This window comes from Anarrhichthys ocellatus, unplaced genomic scaffold (assembly GCF_004355925.1).
Source record: "Anarrhichthys ocellatus isolate YVR2014 unplaced genomic scaffold, GSC_Weel_1.0 scaffold34, whole genome shotgun sequence".
Taxonomy (NCBI): Eukaryota; Metazoa; Chordata; class Actinopteri; order Perciformes; family Anarhichadidae; genus Anarrhichthys; species Anarrhichthys ocellatus.
In genome coordinates this window covers 2,923,600-2,940,195 of record NW_022280064.1, presented here as the reverse complement: position 1 = coordinate 2,940,195, position 16,596 = coordinate 2,923,600, and the positions used below count along the sequence as shown (strand labels likewise).

General features: G+C 42.2%; 2 protein-coding genes across 4 annotated transcripts in view; both read left to right on the top strand.

Annotated features, from left to right (window-relative positions):
- The first annotated feature begins 2,994 nt into the window (after window positions 1-2,994).
- enpp5 (ectonucleotide pyrophosphatase/phosphodiesterase 5) lies at window positions 2,995-10,678 on the top strand. Of its 3 annotated transcripts, none has more exons than XM_031866127.1 (4): window positions 2,995-3,066; window positions 4,978-5,880; window positions 6,779-6,955; window positions 8,489-10,678. In XM_031866127.1, the coding sequence occupies exons 2-4, from the start codon at window positions 5,001-5,003 to the stop codon at window positions 8,890-8,892; spliced, it is 1,461 nt and encodes a 486-aa protein (XP_031721987.1). In that variant the 5' UTR covers window positions 2,995-3,066; window positions 4,978-5,000; the 3' UTR covers window positions 8,893-10,678. The 3 variants fall into 3 exon arrangements, with proteins under 3 accessions (XP_031721987.1, XP_031721985.1, XP_031721986.1); XM_031866125.1 differs by lacking the exon at window positions 2,995-3,066 and adding an exon at window positions 3,272-3,500; XM_031866126.1 differs by lacking the exon at window positions 2,995-3,066 and adding an exon at window positions 3,508-3,778.
- A 94-nt stretch (window positions 10,679-10,772) lies between these two features.
- Window positions 10,773-16,596, top strand: part of clic5b (chloride intracellular channel 5b) — a 12,384-nt gene continuing 6,560 nt past the window's right edge. Inside the window, exon 1 of the mRNA XM_031866128.1 lies at window positions 10,773-12,379. Within this exon, the coding sequence (XP_031721988.1) occupies window positions 11,768-12,379 (612 nt within the window). The 5' untranslated portion in view covers window positions 10,773-11,767. The remainder of the gene's footprint in view (window positions 12,380-16,596) is intronic.

Here is a 16,596-nt window from a genome sequence, read left to right as displayed (position 1 = left end):
ATATAGCACTACAGGTAAGTGGAATAATATTTATTTACTACCATATGTAACAAAGAAAGACTTCGCATTTAATGAAAACAAAACCAAGGAATGTTTGGCATTTTTATATCTAATCAATTTATAATAATATTCTGTGCATCCAGTAGTATGGAAATAAGAACAACTTCTATAAAACAATGGCTTCTGCTATGCATTTACCTTCAGCACATCATTTGAAACATAGAAGGCCAAAAAACATTCTACAGGGAAATCGACAATAGCAGCCTCGACATTCTTGTGTAGCATCACAATAGACACACACACACAACCACAGCTACAAATCTCACAATAGACGGAGCTTTCCTGCCCAAACAAACAAAACCCTTCATGTTAGAAGTCAACCCAGAACACACAGAACAGGTAGCTCGATGACCGCTCCACTGTTCCCACATAAATTCACACTGTCAGCTAAATGGCAGGGAAAACACAATGAGGAACATGTACAGCACATACATACATAAAAGAAAGACACAAAAGGAATCCACACTGAAAAGAAATCGTCCCCAGAATGTTGCTTTAAATGTTTTATAACACTTCTTTGGCACAACTCACCATTACCGCTCGGTTTGCATGCTTTTCTACCCTTTTGTCACTTATTATGAGCATCAGTTGTCTTTTTTTCCTAATGCTTTCTTTTTCTATTGTAACATAATATCCATTTAAAATGTTGAATCTTGGAAACGTGCATTTTGGGCCTCGACGGGGAGTTTTCAGTTGTTTTTAAGCACCCAACACAAATCAGATCAATGACAGCTTAGAAATTGTGGTGGTTTGATTTTCTTCACACAATACATAAAGCTTTCATCTTTAACAAAAGAAAAGAAGAAGATATAAATCAATGAATGTTGACACTTTTGAAAACGTGTGCTCTAAAATAATATATAGCCACCGATAGCCTATAATCAGCCGTGCCAGCAGCTCTTCATACAGCAATGCTAACATGCTGAGAATGCTACATGCTGATGTTTAGCATGTATAATGTTTACCATGTTTACAATATTAGTTTAGCTTGTTAGCAGGGTAACATTGTCTGATTAACACTAAACACAACTGAAACTGATTAGAATGTCATTAGCTTTGCAGGTATTTGGTCGTAAACAAAGTATCAAGGGGATTCAAATTCTTGACCTGATGATGGCGCTAGAGGAAACGTTAAGGGATCACCAAAGTGCGTTACAATCAAAGAGGCTCTATTAAAAAAAGATGACGCATTACAAAATCTGCCAATGGTTTGAGATACACTTCTTGTCTTCTAACTTGGTCACGATGTGAAGCTAGGGAGTTCGCAAACATTAGCTACCAGGTGTGTGAGACAGAGAAAAGACTTGAATAAAATGAATTTTCCCCCGATTTGTGTTTTCTTCAAGATATGTGGCTTGTGAAAAATGGGTCCAATATTTAGTTTGGTTACTATGGAGCGAAAGAATCGGTCATAATCTGTGTCCCCGTTTCCCGTTGGAGTTAATAGACTGAGGACCTGCCGCAAGTCTCCTAAAGGCGGGGGGGGGGGGTGTGTGGCATAACCCACATCATCACATGTCAACCTGCCAGCGACACCAGAGGAAAGGTCAGGGGATCAGCAAAGCAGGGATCATCCACTGGGGACCATGAATGTCTGTAAAATGTCATGGCACTCCATCTAATGCTTGTTGTGATACTTTAGTCTGGACCATAGTGGTAGAATGGACGATAGACGACCAGACATTGCCACTCAAATAGAAAAAGGCTTTTCATTTGATGTATGATCTAAACATATTTATAGGAGGACGCATGTCCAATGATAAGTTACTCTACTTGAAAGAAACCAGAGCAAACCTCATCCCATTTTAAAAGGTGCAGTGTGAAGGATTTGGAGTAAGGTTGCAACCAACTGAAAGCTCTCCCGTGTGCCAAGCGTGTAGAAGAGTACGGCGACCGATGCTAAAAACGTAAACACATGAAGGGCCCTGTCTGGGGCCAGTGTTTGGTTTGTCTGTTCTGGGCTACCGTAGAAACATGGCGGCCGGCTCCGTGAAGAGGACCTGCTCCATATGTAGATATATAAACGGCTCACTCTAAGCTAATGAAACACAACTACTTTTTACACACTAAAGAGAATATATAGTGTTATATTCCCTTTTTGGCCAATAGATCCCCCTAAATGCTATACACTGTTCCTTTAGGCCATAACCCAAAACCTGTGTGAGAATAAACATGATATGAGTTTTTCAATACATAGTGTCCCAAATCCCATTCTTGCATCAACAAAACAACATAAAACATTGTTATAAATCAAACTAGTATGATCTCCGGTCTAGAAACAACCCCGGAGGCTTCATGTGAGGTTTAGTTGGTTTTAGTTCAGCTCCGCCACATCAGATGTCTGAGTTGAGTTTGAGAGTGAGGAACAGAATGTGATCCCTTGATGCTCTTCGAGCCATTCAGTGACACCTGACAACTGCATTTGTTATGTTTCTTCACTCATTTATTCTTTATTTATTCACCCGTCTATGTCTCTGATATGTGCTTTAGAAATAAACCTAAACCCGACTGTCATAACAGAGCATTGCTCCTGTAGAAGTCTATTTCACACTGTAACCTCGTATTAAAACAGATTTGGAGTTCATGCTTGACTTTGGAAACAGAAATTGACTAAACAATCTCATCTCAAGGTCCATTTATCAGCTTCTTCAGGAGCTTTTTGATCATAATCACCATGAACAAAATCATAAAATAAATGGACATTGTGTTAAATAGCAATTCATAACAAATGAAGAGCGAATTTAAAAGTTGTATTTGAGCACTGCGCATCAGACATAGAGGTGCTTCTCAGTAGGTCAGAAATAGTCTCTCTCTCTGACGATGCAGCGTCATAATTGAGATGCCGTCTTTATTTTTAACAGAATGTGAAGGAACCTTTTAGACAGCACTTGACTGACACATCGTGGACGCTGTCTGTCATGACAGCGTCCACAGGGCGGCTATTACATCGCACTTTCAGCATCATCATTACCGGGGAGAATTAGGGCAACAACAACGTCTCTGAAGGTGAATATTTTAAGGAGGGACAATTAGGAGAATATATTTGTTTCTGCCTTCACGTATTTGAATGTAACGCCCTTCACGTTTGACATATTTCCCTTCATTAATTGTATTGTTTATCTTAAAGGCAAAAAACAAAATGCTCGTGACTTGACTGACACCAAGATGTCTATTTATAATACCGGAACTCTCCCCCTCCTCCTCTCCCTGCATTACGTCATTGGTACCGGCGCATTCGCAGTTGATTTTGAGGGGGGGGGATGCAGCTCTCCGTTCTTGTCTTCAGATGATCTGGTTTGGTTTAATATCTTTAAATAAATGCGACACGCGCACACACACATAACAAAACAGCAGGTTAATAGGCGGGACTTCCATCCGGCTGTTTATCTAAGTGTGCAGCCTGCAGCGCGAGGCCAGCCAGCTCACGATCAGACAACAAGGTAAGCTTGTTGACAGCATAATCTTGTAGCGACCCTGTACAGTTCACCCTGTCTCCGACTCGTAAGTGGAACACTACAATAAATTGCGTTTTTTAAATTAATGTCCCTGCCCCCCGGTCCGCTCGCGTGAAGTGTCTTCGCTGTGCGTGGTTGTCTTCCTGTTGCACGCGGAGCTGCGTGTTTGTAGCAGTTAGCTCTGCAGCTGAAATGCTAAAACATGGAACCCATTATTCCCCTTAAGGCTGTCAGCAGGAGGGCTGTCATGTAGACATTTGTGGGTAAGTTGCTCTTAAAGATGCATTGCAGTCGGTATATATCCTCAGTCTGAACAATGACATCATTGTTCCTCCTGAGCTGAGCATGTCATGTTGAGTGTGGCTGCTGTCTAACTCCAAACTGATACATAATTTCAACCTTTAAAATGTACCCATTATGTTCACAATGTGTCATCTTTAAATTGCTTGTTTTTGTCTAACAGCTCAAACCCCAAAGATATTCAATGTACAATATAATAAATCTGCTGGTTTTCATATTTGAGAAGCTGGAACCAGCCAATTTCTTGCAATTTGATTATAAATTCATGGCAATGAATTTTCTACTGTGCAACTAATCGATTATGTCATAATCAAGAAAAATATCGCTTGATTCAAAAGGCATTTGGTTGCAAATGGCTTAATGTTGGTTTTATCAATATGGCCAAGATCTCTGTTTTGCACTGCGAGTGTACAAGGAAGTACACTAAATTACCAAATTGTATTTTTCACATTAGAACAAAGTAGGTCGACTCCTGAATGTTACGCCTCATTTGTGATTGTTGTTTTTAACATCTCGTTAAAAAACTACAGCTTTTTAAATGTAAAGCGGAGGTTTGGACACTGATGTTTGGAGGCAGAGGCGTCTCCCAAACAAACAAAGTTGGAAGTACTGCTGATTGAATAATCAACGAGTCGGTCAAAGGCCGAAGATGACCGGTGTATTTTCTTTGTCCTACATGATAGTGAATGTCTTTGTTTTTGGCTGTGGGTCAGATAAAAAGAGATGTTTGGAGACGTCACAGCTGATAGACAAAAGATTTATCAAGAAAAGAATAATGTAAATAAGTCAGCTGGTGTTGGAGGTAAGCCCACCCTAAAGGATACTGTACTCTATGGTCTGTTTGACTCTAAATGGACCATATTTTACTAAATGAACATCATGCTGTATTGAATAAGACCTAAAACTAGAGATTGAGACCATAAACTCATGTTTACAATGTTTACTGAGGTAATAAATCAAGAGAGAAGTAGTCATTTACTCATAGACTTCTATACAAATCAGACTTGCCAGAGGAGTCGCCCCCTGCTGGCCAGTAGAGAGAATGCAGGTTTTAAGACACTTGCACATCGGCTTCACTCTGCAGAGCCTGGTGTGTCCTTATACTTTTTTTCCAGACGAGGGCTTAATTGCTCAGCTCACTGACTTCTTCCTTTGCTTGCAGGTTGTCTCGTCACACACCACACTATGCTGGGCTGCTTGCTGCGAAGAGGCTGCGGTCCTCTGGTTCTCCTGTGGGCCCTGATGCTGCCTCTGGTCTCCCTCCATCGCTTGAACCAACATGGGCGCGAGAGCCACGGCGCGAGGGACCGGTCCAAGCTGCTGCTCGTGTCCTTTGACGGCTTCCGCTGGGACTACATCAACCGAGTCCCAACGCCCAACTTCCACAACCTCATTGACAACGGCGTGATGGTGGAGCACGTGGAGAACGTTTACATCACCAAAACCTTCCCCAACCACTACAGCTTGGTGACAGGGCTGTACGCTGAGACGCACGGCATCGTGGCCAACGAGATGTACGACCCCGCTCTGAACCGGTCCTTCTCCATGGAGACGGACAGTATATATGAGTCCCGGTGGTGGGAGGAGGCGGTGCCTCTCTGGGTGACCATCCAGAAAGCTGGAGGGCGGAGCGGAGCGGCGATGTGGCCGGGGTCCGACGTGAAGATCCACGGCGTGTTCCCCAACCGGTACCTCCCGTATAATGCCTCGGTCTCCTTTGAAACCAGAGTGGAGCGGATCATTGAGTGGTTCTCCGCACCCAAAGAGGAAGCGGTGGACTTCGGAGTTCTGTACTGGGAGGAGCCGGACGAGAGCGGGCACAGCCTGGGACCTGAGAGTTCCCTCATGGACCCCGTCATCGCCGATATCGACGAGAAGCTCGGCTTCCTCATCAACGAGCTGAAGAAGGCGGGGCTGTACCAGAGCGTGAACCTGATAGTGACCAGCGACCACGGCATGGCCCAGCTTTCCCCCGACAAGATCATAGAACTGGACGAGTATGTGAGCAGAGACCTGTACACCTGGGTGGACAAGAGTCCGGTGGTGGCATTACTGCCCAAAGAAGGTATCACTATAAAACATCTCGTCACATTCAGTGCCATCAAGAAGTTCATTAAATGTTTGACATTTTTGTTTGGGGAGAAGATCCAGTACTGCTACAAGACAGTTAGCGTAGCATAGCATAAAGACTGAAAACGGGGGGAAACAGCTAGCCTGAGTATGTCCTAAAAGGTGACAAAAATCCACCCACTAATGCAGTGGTTCTCAAACTTTTTCTGTCGCGCCCCACTTTGGAGGAAGAAAAATGTTCATTCCCCACCGCCACAACAAAATTGTAACAAAATGGTCCATGTTGAATTTTTATTGAAATAACATTTTGTGACTCCTCCGTCTGTGCTTTTTCAAATAATAGAATAAAGAAAATTGCAATCACTTTCAAGTAAACCAGATTGCTCCATCAGACAAAAACAAATACAATGTGCAATCACTTTGTTAGAACAATGCAAATAAAGTTCTATCTGTGCAAAAAGGAACTACAATTTGGCAAAAAGCCTCCTGTGGACAGGTGTTGTAAATTAGCATTTCGCTTCAAACACTTAACACAGTGCATCTGGGCTTTGTGCATAAATGTATGTTACAATTCTAATGCTACTGTGATGTCCATATCAAATAAAATAAACATAACATTATTATGAGATAGTAAGTCATTATTATGAGAAGCTAAGTCATTATTTTGAGATGGTATCTCATTATAATGACTGTATTTTTCCTCACAATGGCGGAAACGGGCTTCCATACATTTCGCCATGTATTTATTAATTACTTAAAAAAAAATAAAAAATTCTGCATTTCCCCCTGCGCCCCACCTGTAATACCACCGCGCCCCACTAGAGGGGCGCGCCCCACAGTTTGAGAACCACTGCACTAATGTGTTGTATCATTTCTTCTCCTCTGTCTTGCAGGGAAGTTTGACAAGGTGTACAGCAAGCTGGTGGACGCGAACCCGAACATGGTGGTGTACAAGAAGGAAGACCTTCCCGAGCGCTTCCATTACCAACACAACATCAGGATCATGCCCATCCTCATAGAGTCCAAGGAAGGCTGGACCATCATGCAGAACAGGACCGGGCCCTTCATGCGTACGTGTTCAAAGCTCATATAAAGCTGTGTGGGCACAATACGCTGGTTTGTAGCTGTTGTTTCAAACAGCAGCTCCAGTCTGCTCTATTAATAGCGTCACAGGAGCTCATGTATTACCAGCTGTAATCAACAAAGAAAGTCAGATTGGTTTTCCCTTTTGAAACGGCAGCTGTGTCTGGGTTTGGAAGTTTGTCTTGCGCTGCCTCAAAGTGCACTCATTTCTTCTTCAATTGTCTTAAAAAAAAAAAACCCTCTTTAGATAAGATATCTCAAACTGTGTATTGGAGCTATTCATTGCAGCTAATGTTCCTGCTCTGCTGTTGAAGGCTTGTTAATCAGTAAAATGACCTGGTGGAGTCTGTGGCTGGAAGGAAAGACCTGCTGACTCTGTCCTCACGGACATCGTGGGGTGAGACTGCGAAGCTGAAGATGTGTAGTAAGACACTTCTCAAAGATAGTTTCTACTGTATGGCCGTTTGATTTATGAGACATCAATAGGCCTGGATAATGAAACTACAGCAGTTACTGTCTGCTCCTCGGTGAAGGCACTTAATTACATTAGTGTATAGACCCAGTGTGCATGAATCGCCCCAATGCTGACTCATAATGTTCGTTATCGGTGTGCGTTTACTGGACCTGCACTTCCTGGTTGCAACGTTACAGTTCTGCTCTGTGAATAATCACTTTCTCCCTCGTTTACTTCAACTGAAGATGGTAGGACAGATGAATTCTAGCTTGTTTCCTGTGTTGATGCGTCTCACATCTGGTGTTTTTATATTCTTGTATTGGGTTGTCAATATGCAGTAACTTGTAGGTCTAATTAACATGTTAAATACATTTCCTTCCTCATAAAACATTTGCAAAGCCATTTAAAACAAATATTTTAAATCCTGCATTCTTTACGCCCGTGTTAACTTTTCTACCAATGAACGGAAGTTACCATATTTGGAATGCGAAGGAGTGACGTAGAGAAGCCGTATATGGCTCTGTTAGCGGCAGCGACCTGTAAGCCCCGCCCCTAAAGCCCCGCCCTAAAGCATACTCTGCTTTATGGTCTGTTTGACTCTAAATGGACCATCATTTACTAAATGAACATCATGCTGTATTGAAGAAGACTTGAACCTAGTGATTGAGACCATAAACTCATGTTTACAATGTTTACTGAGGTAATAAATCAAGAGAGAAGTAGAGTCATTTTCTCACACTTTTTTACAAATGTACCTCTTTTTGCAACCGGAGGAGTCGCCCCCTGGTGGTCAGTAGAGAATGCAATTGGCAGGACTGTATTCTGCTGCTACTGTGCTGGCACATGTGCGTCCTCATGCGTGTAGACAATACAAACTAAACATAGAAAAACATTTCTACATAGTTTTACCAGTTGAAAAATAAATACCTCTCAGGGTACCTTTTTAAGAAACTATTTTTCCTCTTACGAGTGCCATTTATCAGTCAATATTATTTTGGTGCGAGTCGTCTAGTTTTGGAAGTATTCATGCATTCATGCTAATACATTTCTTGTCTTTTCTCTCCAGTTGGGAACCATGGGTACGACAATACCTTACGCAGCATGCAGCCTGTGTTTGTGGCCCACGGGCCGGCCTTTCGGCAGAATTACCTGAAGACCTCCATGCGCTCCGTCGACCTTTACCCTCTCATGTGCCACATCCTGTCCATCCACCCTCTGCCGAACAACGGCTCCCTCCTAAACGTACAGGACCTGCTGTCCCAGGAGGCGGCCCCGTTCGCACTCAGCGCCCCTCCCAGGGTCAACGTCCACTCCTACGCCCCCGTTGTGGGCTCTTTCCTCGGTGTGGTGATGGTGCTGGGCTTTCTGGTGATCTACATAAAACAAGTGATGCTCAAACAGCTGCCCCCGCTGAAACACGGGAGCAGGGAGATGTCTCAGCCCCTGCTGCTGAAGGACATGCACCTGTAGGTGAAGAAAGGGAAATGCTGGCAGACGTAAAAGAAGAGGTGTCGCTCCCCAAGGTAGTTCGCTCTGTCCAGAAGCATCCCCCCCCACCCCCCAAGATGTGCATCTGGCTGGCTTGAGTGTAAGGGAAATGTATGGGGTTTGCTTCTGGTGTAGGGTTAATCAACATACATAAACCTTTACATGGGTTTTATAGTGGCTTTGCTTTGATTGTGAATTTCACCCTATATCATCTCCTCATTGTCACTTTATAAGTAAAACTTTAAAGTTAAAAGTAGGATTTTTGCCTGTGATTATAGAAAACACGAACCCTTGTTGGCCAAAATTGAGGCGTCAGTATGCTCTAAACAAACCTGTTAGTCTGAAAGGTGAAAGGTGTAACGGACCATTGTCGATCCGGGACCCGTACGCATCCCCCCTCACATGCGGATTAATTAGTTATTATTACATTCAAATATTCAGTAAAATATGCGATCAGGACATCGGCATTTATGCTTTTCTAGTCTCCGATCTCTGATAATATTGTTGTTAACATCTAACCCATGTTTAAATTGACAGGAGGAGAGCTAGTAACGTTAGCAGCACTGCTAACGGCCAACGAACGGAGGTTACGTTCGGTTACTCTGTTTAGTGAAACGTGAGTTTTCAAACGGGAAACACAGAACGGGCCTTTCAGATTTGTTTTGCCACCAATTGTTCTACTTGTGGTCCGAGCACTGAATTAGAAGTTGCTTTAAATTATAAATGCTGTGATTAATCAGAGAAGTAATCAAATGAATTTAGTGTCGACTGGGGTGTTATTTTTGAATGTTACATGAATGCAGATGTTCCACTAGAGACTCACTCCGTGTGCCAGGCTTCTGCTCATGTAGGTAATCCCATCACAACCTTGCTCTTTAGTAGAGAGTTGCCATTTGCCTTTTAACTTAACGGAGAACATTTCTCTAAGGTGTGCAATTGTTTGTGTCAAGTCTGTTTTTTTGTTTTTTTTTTGTAGAATTTGTGTTTGGAGGACATTTTCCTGAATAGATGGCAGTGTTCATATGTCATAACCGTGGCCATGTGTTGGTGAAATGTGAAGTGCAATTGCTATTGGGTCAGTATTTCGTCATAGGGATTATAAGGGTTTTGTTGTTGCTTTGTTAAGAAGACTATTTCGGCATGACGTGCAAGAACTGTTCCCCTGATTTGCACTACGGGATAGAAATGAAACAGAAGGAAGGGGTAGTAGCTGGATGCTTTTTAGGTCATGGTTAATTTGCACTTCTTGTTGGTAGTCGCTATTTCAAATGGTGTAAAAAAAAAAAAGAGGTGTGTCTTGCCAAAAAGCTTTTTTAAATTAGTATAATTATAGAAAGTCAAGTAGAATCCAAATCTGCAAATAAAATTCTAATATTTTCAGAATCTTTTTTCAGAAACGATTGGTTTTTCTCCTTGTGCTTTTAGATGCATTGACCTGTGCCCCCCAAACGATTACAGACATCACTGTGATATAGACTTTTTACAAAATTTAACTAATTGAAAGCATTTATATGGAAATTGTTAATTTTATGATAATTTTCTTGTTTTATGAAAGAGACGTGTCTGATAATTTCCCCTGACTTGTTGACAGAGAAATGAAATATATCCAGAATATATTCAAACAATTCATTTGAAATTGTTAGAAAAGAACAAATTGTTACATCAGGTTAATCTTAGTTGATTATTAACCTGGTTTTAAAATTAAATATGATTTACAAATGAACTATCTTTGCCATGTTGATGCAATTAAAGACTTATGTGAAACTGAGCAATTTGTATTTTATTTTGTGTGTGTGCATGTGTTTGTATGATACAAGGGCCTTTTACACATTTTGCTAGTGCAGACCATTTATGTTGTCACTTTCCTCCCACGGATTCACAGGAAACAGGCCAAACAGTTCAAAAGATCTGATTCTGAAGGCTGAATAAAAGCATGTAAAAATAGTAATTGTATGGCATTGAAACTATTTTGGCGGAGAGAGCAGGGCTAGTTTAAAAAAAACAAGGCCCTCAGCATTAGACAGTCTTTTGTTGAGAAAAAATTCTCAAAAAGATATAACTGAATCATCAATAACTGAACAAGGCAAAGCAGAAATAATTGTAGAATAATGATTTACCCCAATTTGAACCTTTGTTTGAGAAATGATATGCACATTAGAGGTTGACTTCCAAATTGCCTAATTCTTTGACATAATACTAACTATAACTAGCAGTGGTCTGTTAAACAAATGGGTTCTAATTAAACTATTAATGAATAATAAATGGGGCACATGCAACATACTGTGTTTAAAAATAAAATATAAATCTGGTGAAAAATAAAATGAACACCATCCTCCCTTCAGTGAAAGGAAAATACAGAACCTTCCCCAATTCTGACCCCCCCCCTCTAATAATTTCCACACAGCCCCTTAGAAATATTATTAGCATTAACAATGTAAGTTGTAACAAACTAAACTAATGTGTCGCTTCAACCTAAGTGAACTAATCCATTCAAATATTTATTACAAACTAAGAAACTTCTGTTCGCTTGAAGTATATTTCACAAAATTGAAAAATATAAATTATGATTATTTAAATTGTTCCAGCTTTGAGTAGATTAAGAGTGGGGGAAAAATTTGTTCACTGCACTGAAGGGGTGTTGCATTTGAGCTGATGTGTCCTTGAAGGCCTCGGCTTTTGCATAAATCACTTGTTAACTTGCAGGATCAAAGGTCTCCTATGAGTTATCGCTGGAATTTGCCCGGACGCTCAGTCAGTTCAGAGGCAGGCGAGACCGTGTGCCACCACTTCAGCGCTCCAACACGTGAAAACCTCCAGGTCCACCAGAAGGAAAAAAACTACCCCAAATCCAACAAACATGGACAACGCCTATGACACAGTATGCGAGGGAAGCGCGCATGAAGAGAGCCGCGATGGAGCGGACAGCCCCAACCCAGAGACCGCATACGAGAACCCAGGTGAGGCGAAGGAGCGGCTGTACCGCGAGGTGCAGGTCCACGTCGCTGCGGAGGGAGAGCGCAGCTCGCCGGACTACATGGACACCAGGGATAAGGACAAACGAAGCGGCTCGTCCTCGTCCTCGTCCTCTTCCTCTTCATCCAGCGACGACGAGGAGGCCAAAGCTGAGGAAGAGGTGAAAGCTGAGGAAGTGGCAGAGGTGAACGTGGAGCCGGAGCCTGCGGTGGAGGTCGAGGAAGTGAACGGCGAGGCGCGCGACGGATCCAGGCGCTCGTCGGTCTCCTCAGCATCCTCCGAGTCACTCGGAGACCCGTGCGACGACCCGCCGGTCCAGCCGAGGGTCCAGGAAGAAGATGACGGGATGCTGATGTCCTACACAAAGCCCAGCACCGACACCACGCCTAAGGAGTCCGTCGACTACAGCCTGAAAACTCTGGAGAATGTCACTCTGGATGAGAGCAGTGCTGCGCCGGCTGATCCCGGACAGCCGGACGTCTCTCTGTTCGTCAAGGTAAGACATGCACATGCAGACTCTCTGTGCAGGGTCGACCCAAATCATGCAACCCAGGTTTTTAGCTTCAGCATTATACTCACAGCATGAGGCATCCGACAAAACGCAGCTGTTCTGAAGTTCGTGTTTCCCTTTTATAAGTGATGAACTCGGTTCTATATCAGTTTTTCCAAAACGCTTCGTGAAGGCATCTTGTCTGTGAATCCCTCACTTTTGTATCCTCTTGTACAGCTCCTGATTGATTCTTTAGTGTTGGTTCCTCACAGAAATGTTTTACTGAGGCGGTAATACAGCTCACACTGTTACAGAAGTCCCACATTCAAAATCTTACTTAAGTAACAAAATACAAAAGTGTATACTCAAAGTACCAAAAGTAAAAGTACTCATTATGCATAATATCCCATCACTGTGTACATCACTAATGTTGCAGCTGCTAAAAAAGGTGGAGCTTATTTTAATTACTTTATATGCTGCTTGTGAATTTATCAATAAAGTCTTCTCTTGACCTATAAATAGTGAATCATAATTGATTTAATATTATTACTATTACATGTTTTGATTTGTTTAATTATGAATTTTAATACTTATTCAATTTAGTGGAGTAAAACGTACAATATCTCACTCTGAATTTAGTGGAGAGTTGAAGTATAAAGTTGCAGAAAACTTAACTAAACTTAAGTAAAATACTTGGGTAAATAAACCTGGTTTCTGTCCACTACTTGAATCATGATGGAAAACAAACAGTATTCAAGTATCAACCAACTGACATGTTCTGCATTTTTGAAACAGAACTTTGATTGTATTACATCTGCGTATGTCTCATATCAAAGATTAGGTCATATATTGAGTGACACCGTCCAAAAGCGTAACATTCGTCGGCCAAGTCTGAGCCATAAACATGGCTAATCACCACACTGAGGTGATCCAATGTAAAAAGCTATAAATAGAAATCACATCAACTTATTCATAGCCAATGTATACACATTTACTTTTGAAGCCTAACCAGACGGTAGCCTCTTCTGTAAAGTGAGGCCAATGTGGAAGTGCCTTAAAGCTGCATTCTCTCTACTGACCACCAGGGGGCGACTCCTCTGGTTGTATAGAAGTCTATGAGAAAATGACTACTTCTCTCTTGATTTATTACCTCAGTAAACATTGTAAACATGAGTTTATGGTCTCAATCTCTAGTTTCAAGTCATTAAGTATTGTTTCAGTAAGAAATGTCAGAATCAGTGATCTCTTGTATCAGAAGCTTCGTCAGTGACTAATCTGGAGGCAGCCTGATGTAATAATTAACTCGTTTACTGTACGCACATAGAAACCAGGGGTGAACTCCATGCCTGAGCAAATCCCACTGTGTGTTTTGCTGCTTTTCTGATAGAGCTGGTCGGTGAGGTGTAGGCTACTATCAGCACACCCAGGGGTCACTTTGCTGACTGGGCAACAGAGATTGAGAGTCAGTGGGCTGGGCTCGAGGAGCTCTGTCTGAGCTCTCTAAAGGCCTCGTAATAGGGAACGACAGCCGTCTTTTTATGTGCTAAATCTTTAAATCGTCTCTGTATTATTGCAGTTCAGGCTGTGGTCGGATAGGAATGGGTGTATCCAATCAACGCAGATGAGTTGCAAACAAACAAAAGTGATTGCTACAATCTGAACTGGATGATGTTTTCTTGAAGCGATCCAAACATTCCTCCCATAATTGTGACAGGGACTGGGGCTTACTCCAGAAAGAGCATTAGCTTTAGCTCTGCCAAAGCCAACATTTCATGAATATCATATCTTCAGAACAACAATATTGAATGTCCATTGTTCTTTTTATAAAGTCATAAAGAAATCTTATTCTTCTGTCCTCGCAGACGATTTTCAGACGTTTTCTTGAGAAACATCGGTGGGATGTGGGATTAGAGAAACGCTATCTGGAGGTCGTTATATGACTATTATGACAAACACGGACCATAGTTCACCATGGAGGTGAAAACACACTTGGCCCCTTCTCCACGTACCACCCCACCCTCTATCCTGTCCAACCCGTGGGACAGATTTCCCAACAGTTTAATCTTCAGCAATCCCCATAAACCAAACCGAGCTACGCTATAAAAAATAGGGAGGGAGTAAGGGGGATTGTCTGTCGATGCAGAAACCCTCCGTGGCTCCTCCGCTGCCGACTGAGATAAAGCAGGTCGTTGCAGAATAGGCTACCACCACTTATAAGTGTTTTTTAATCTTTATAATATTGTAATACTGTGTGATAACAACTCCATTTAAGATAACAACTGAAAGAGGAAAGTTTCTTTGGCCGTATAATCATATTACTGGGGTTTGTTGTCACTGATTTATCATCTCACAATCAAGACAATGATGACACTGTATTGACCGTAGACGGTACGATATTGAGAAGACTGTCACATTTGGAAAGTGTCGACATAAAGTGGAGAGTTCAATCACTCCCTTCACTTTGGCTCTGGAAAGATACAAAATGTCAGTTACTGTTTGATGTTCAGGTGAATGATTAGCCCAACAAGTCAGTGATTGAGCTTCCTTTTGTCTCAAGAGGACACAAAAAACCCCAAGGACATTTCTTCTAAACCCTTAATGGTTGTATGATCATCAAGGATTTAGACATTTTGGGAAATACGCTTGAAATGACAACATTGATATCACCAGCCTGTTAGCTTAGCATAAAGACTGGAAACGGGGAAACTGCTACCCTGATGGTACGGTCCAAGTTAACAAAATCTCCCAAAAGCTCAATAATTAACCTATATAGAGTCTTTAATATGAGGGTGAGCGATCTTCTCATCAAACTAACAGCAAGAAAGCTAAATAAGTCTATTATCAACTATTTATATCTATCTATCTGTCATTTCTAGATCATTTTGCATCAAAATTGGTAAAGGTTTATTTCATCTTACCATTCCATGTGTGTAGATTTCAGAAATGTGGGGCCAAAAAGTTGCAGTTTTACAAGGAGTTATGTGCCAGACTATGTCTTGGCCTTTGCACAGAGTCAGGTTAGCTGTTTTCCCCTGTCATTATGCAAAGCTAAGCTAATTGGCTGCTGGCTGTAGCTGTGCATTTGAAGACCATACAGCACATTCATTAAGTATTCACACCCCCGTCCCACATTTCCACATTGTGGATGCTAAAATAGTTTGAACCGTCGGTGGACAGACATTTCCAGGAAACTCCAGAGATCTTGGATTGGGTTCAAGTCCAGCGCTCTGCCTGGGCCACTCAAAAGGACATTTACATAAAGTCACTCATGCTTTGTCTCGGCTCTGTGCTTAAGGTCGTTATCCTGTTGGAGGGCGGACCTTCAGCTTGATGCTGCCACCACCAGGCTTCACCGTTGGGATGGTATTGCTCAGGTGATGAGCGGTGCCTTGTTGCTTAGAGTTCAGGCCAAACAGTTCAATCTCGGTTTCGTCAGACCAGAGAGTCTAGTTTCTCTGTCTGAGAATCATTAAGGTGCTTTCATGCGACTTTAACTGAGGAGAAGCTTCCGTCTGGACACTCGCCCTGATTGGTGGAGCGTTCCAGGGGACCGTTCTTACCATGAAGGGCCTTCTCTGACAGTTTGGCCAGGCGTGCAGCTCTATCAAGAGTCCTCGTTGTTCCAAACTTCTTTCATTTCAGAATTATGGAGGCCTTGAAAACCTTTGATATTGCAGTTTTTTCTTTTTTGTAGCCTTCTCCAGATCTGTGCCTCTCCACAATCATGTCTCTGAGCTCTGAATGCGCCTCATGGCTTTGGTTCTTGCTCTTTTATGTCAGCTGTGAGACCAGACCAGGTGTGTTCACTTTGTCATTGTGGGATAACGAGTGTAGATTGATTCTGTTTGACAATTTCTCCAAATGTTGAACTGTTGTTTTGATAAACAGAAAATGAACTAAAGTTTTTATTTATTTGAGATCTGAATCTGAAAAGACAGTTCATTTTCATGTATTGTTTTCATTGTGTGGGTGCTGTGAGGCCTATTGAGACCTTAACTTTGATTAAGACCTCTACAGATAACACATTTAGAAAGCACTCAGCATGGTTCCTCAGAACCACTGATAATGAACTCCTCCATAGCGGCTCAGTAACTGGTCTGTGCTGCATGTTGGCATGTCAGCCAGGAGAGGGGGCTGCTCTATAAATAGAATACATTTTTAGAAACCAGCTGGAGCCTCTCTCTCTCTCTCTCTCTCTCTCTCTCTCTCTCTCTCTCTCTCTC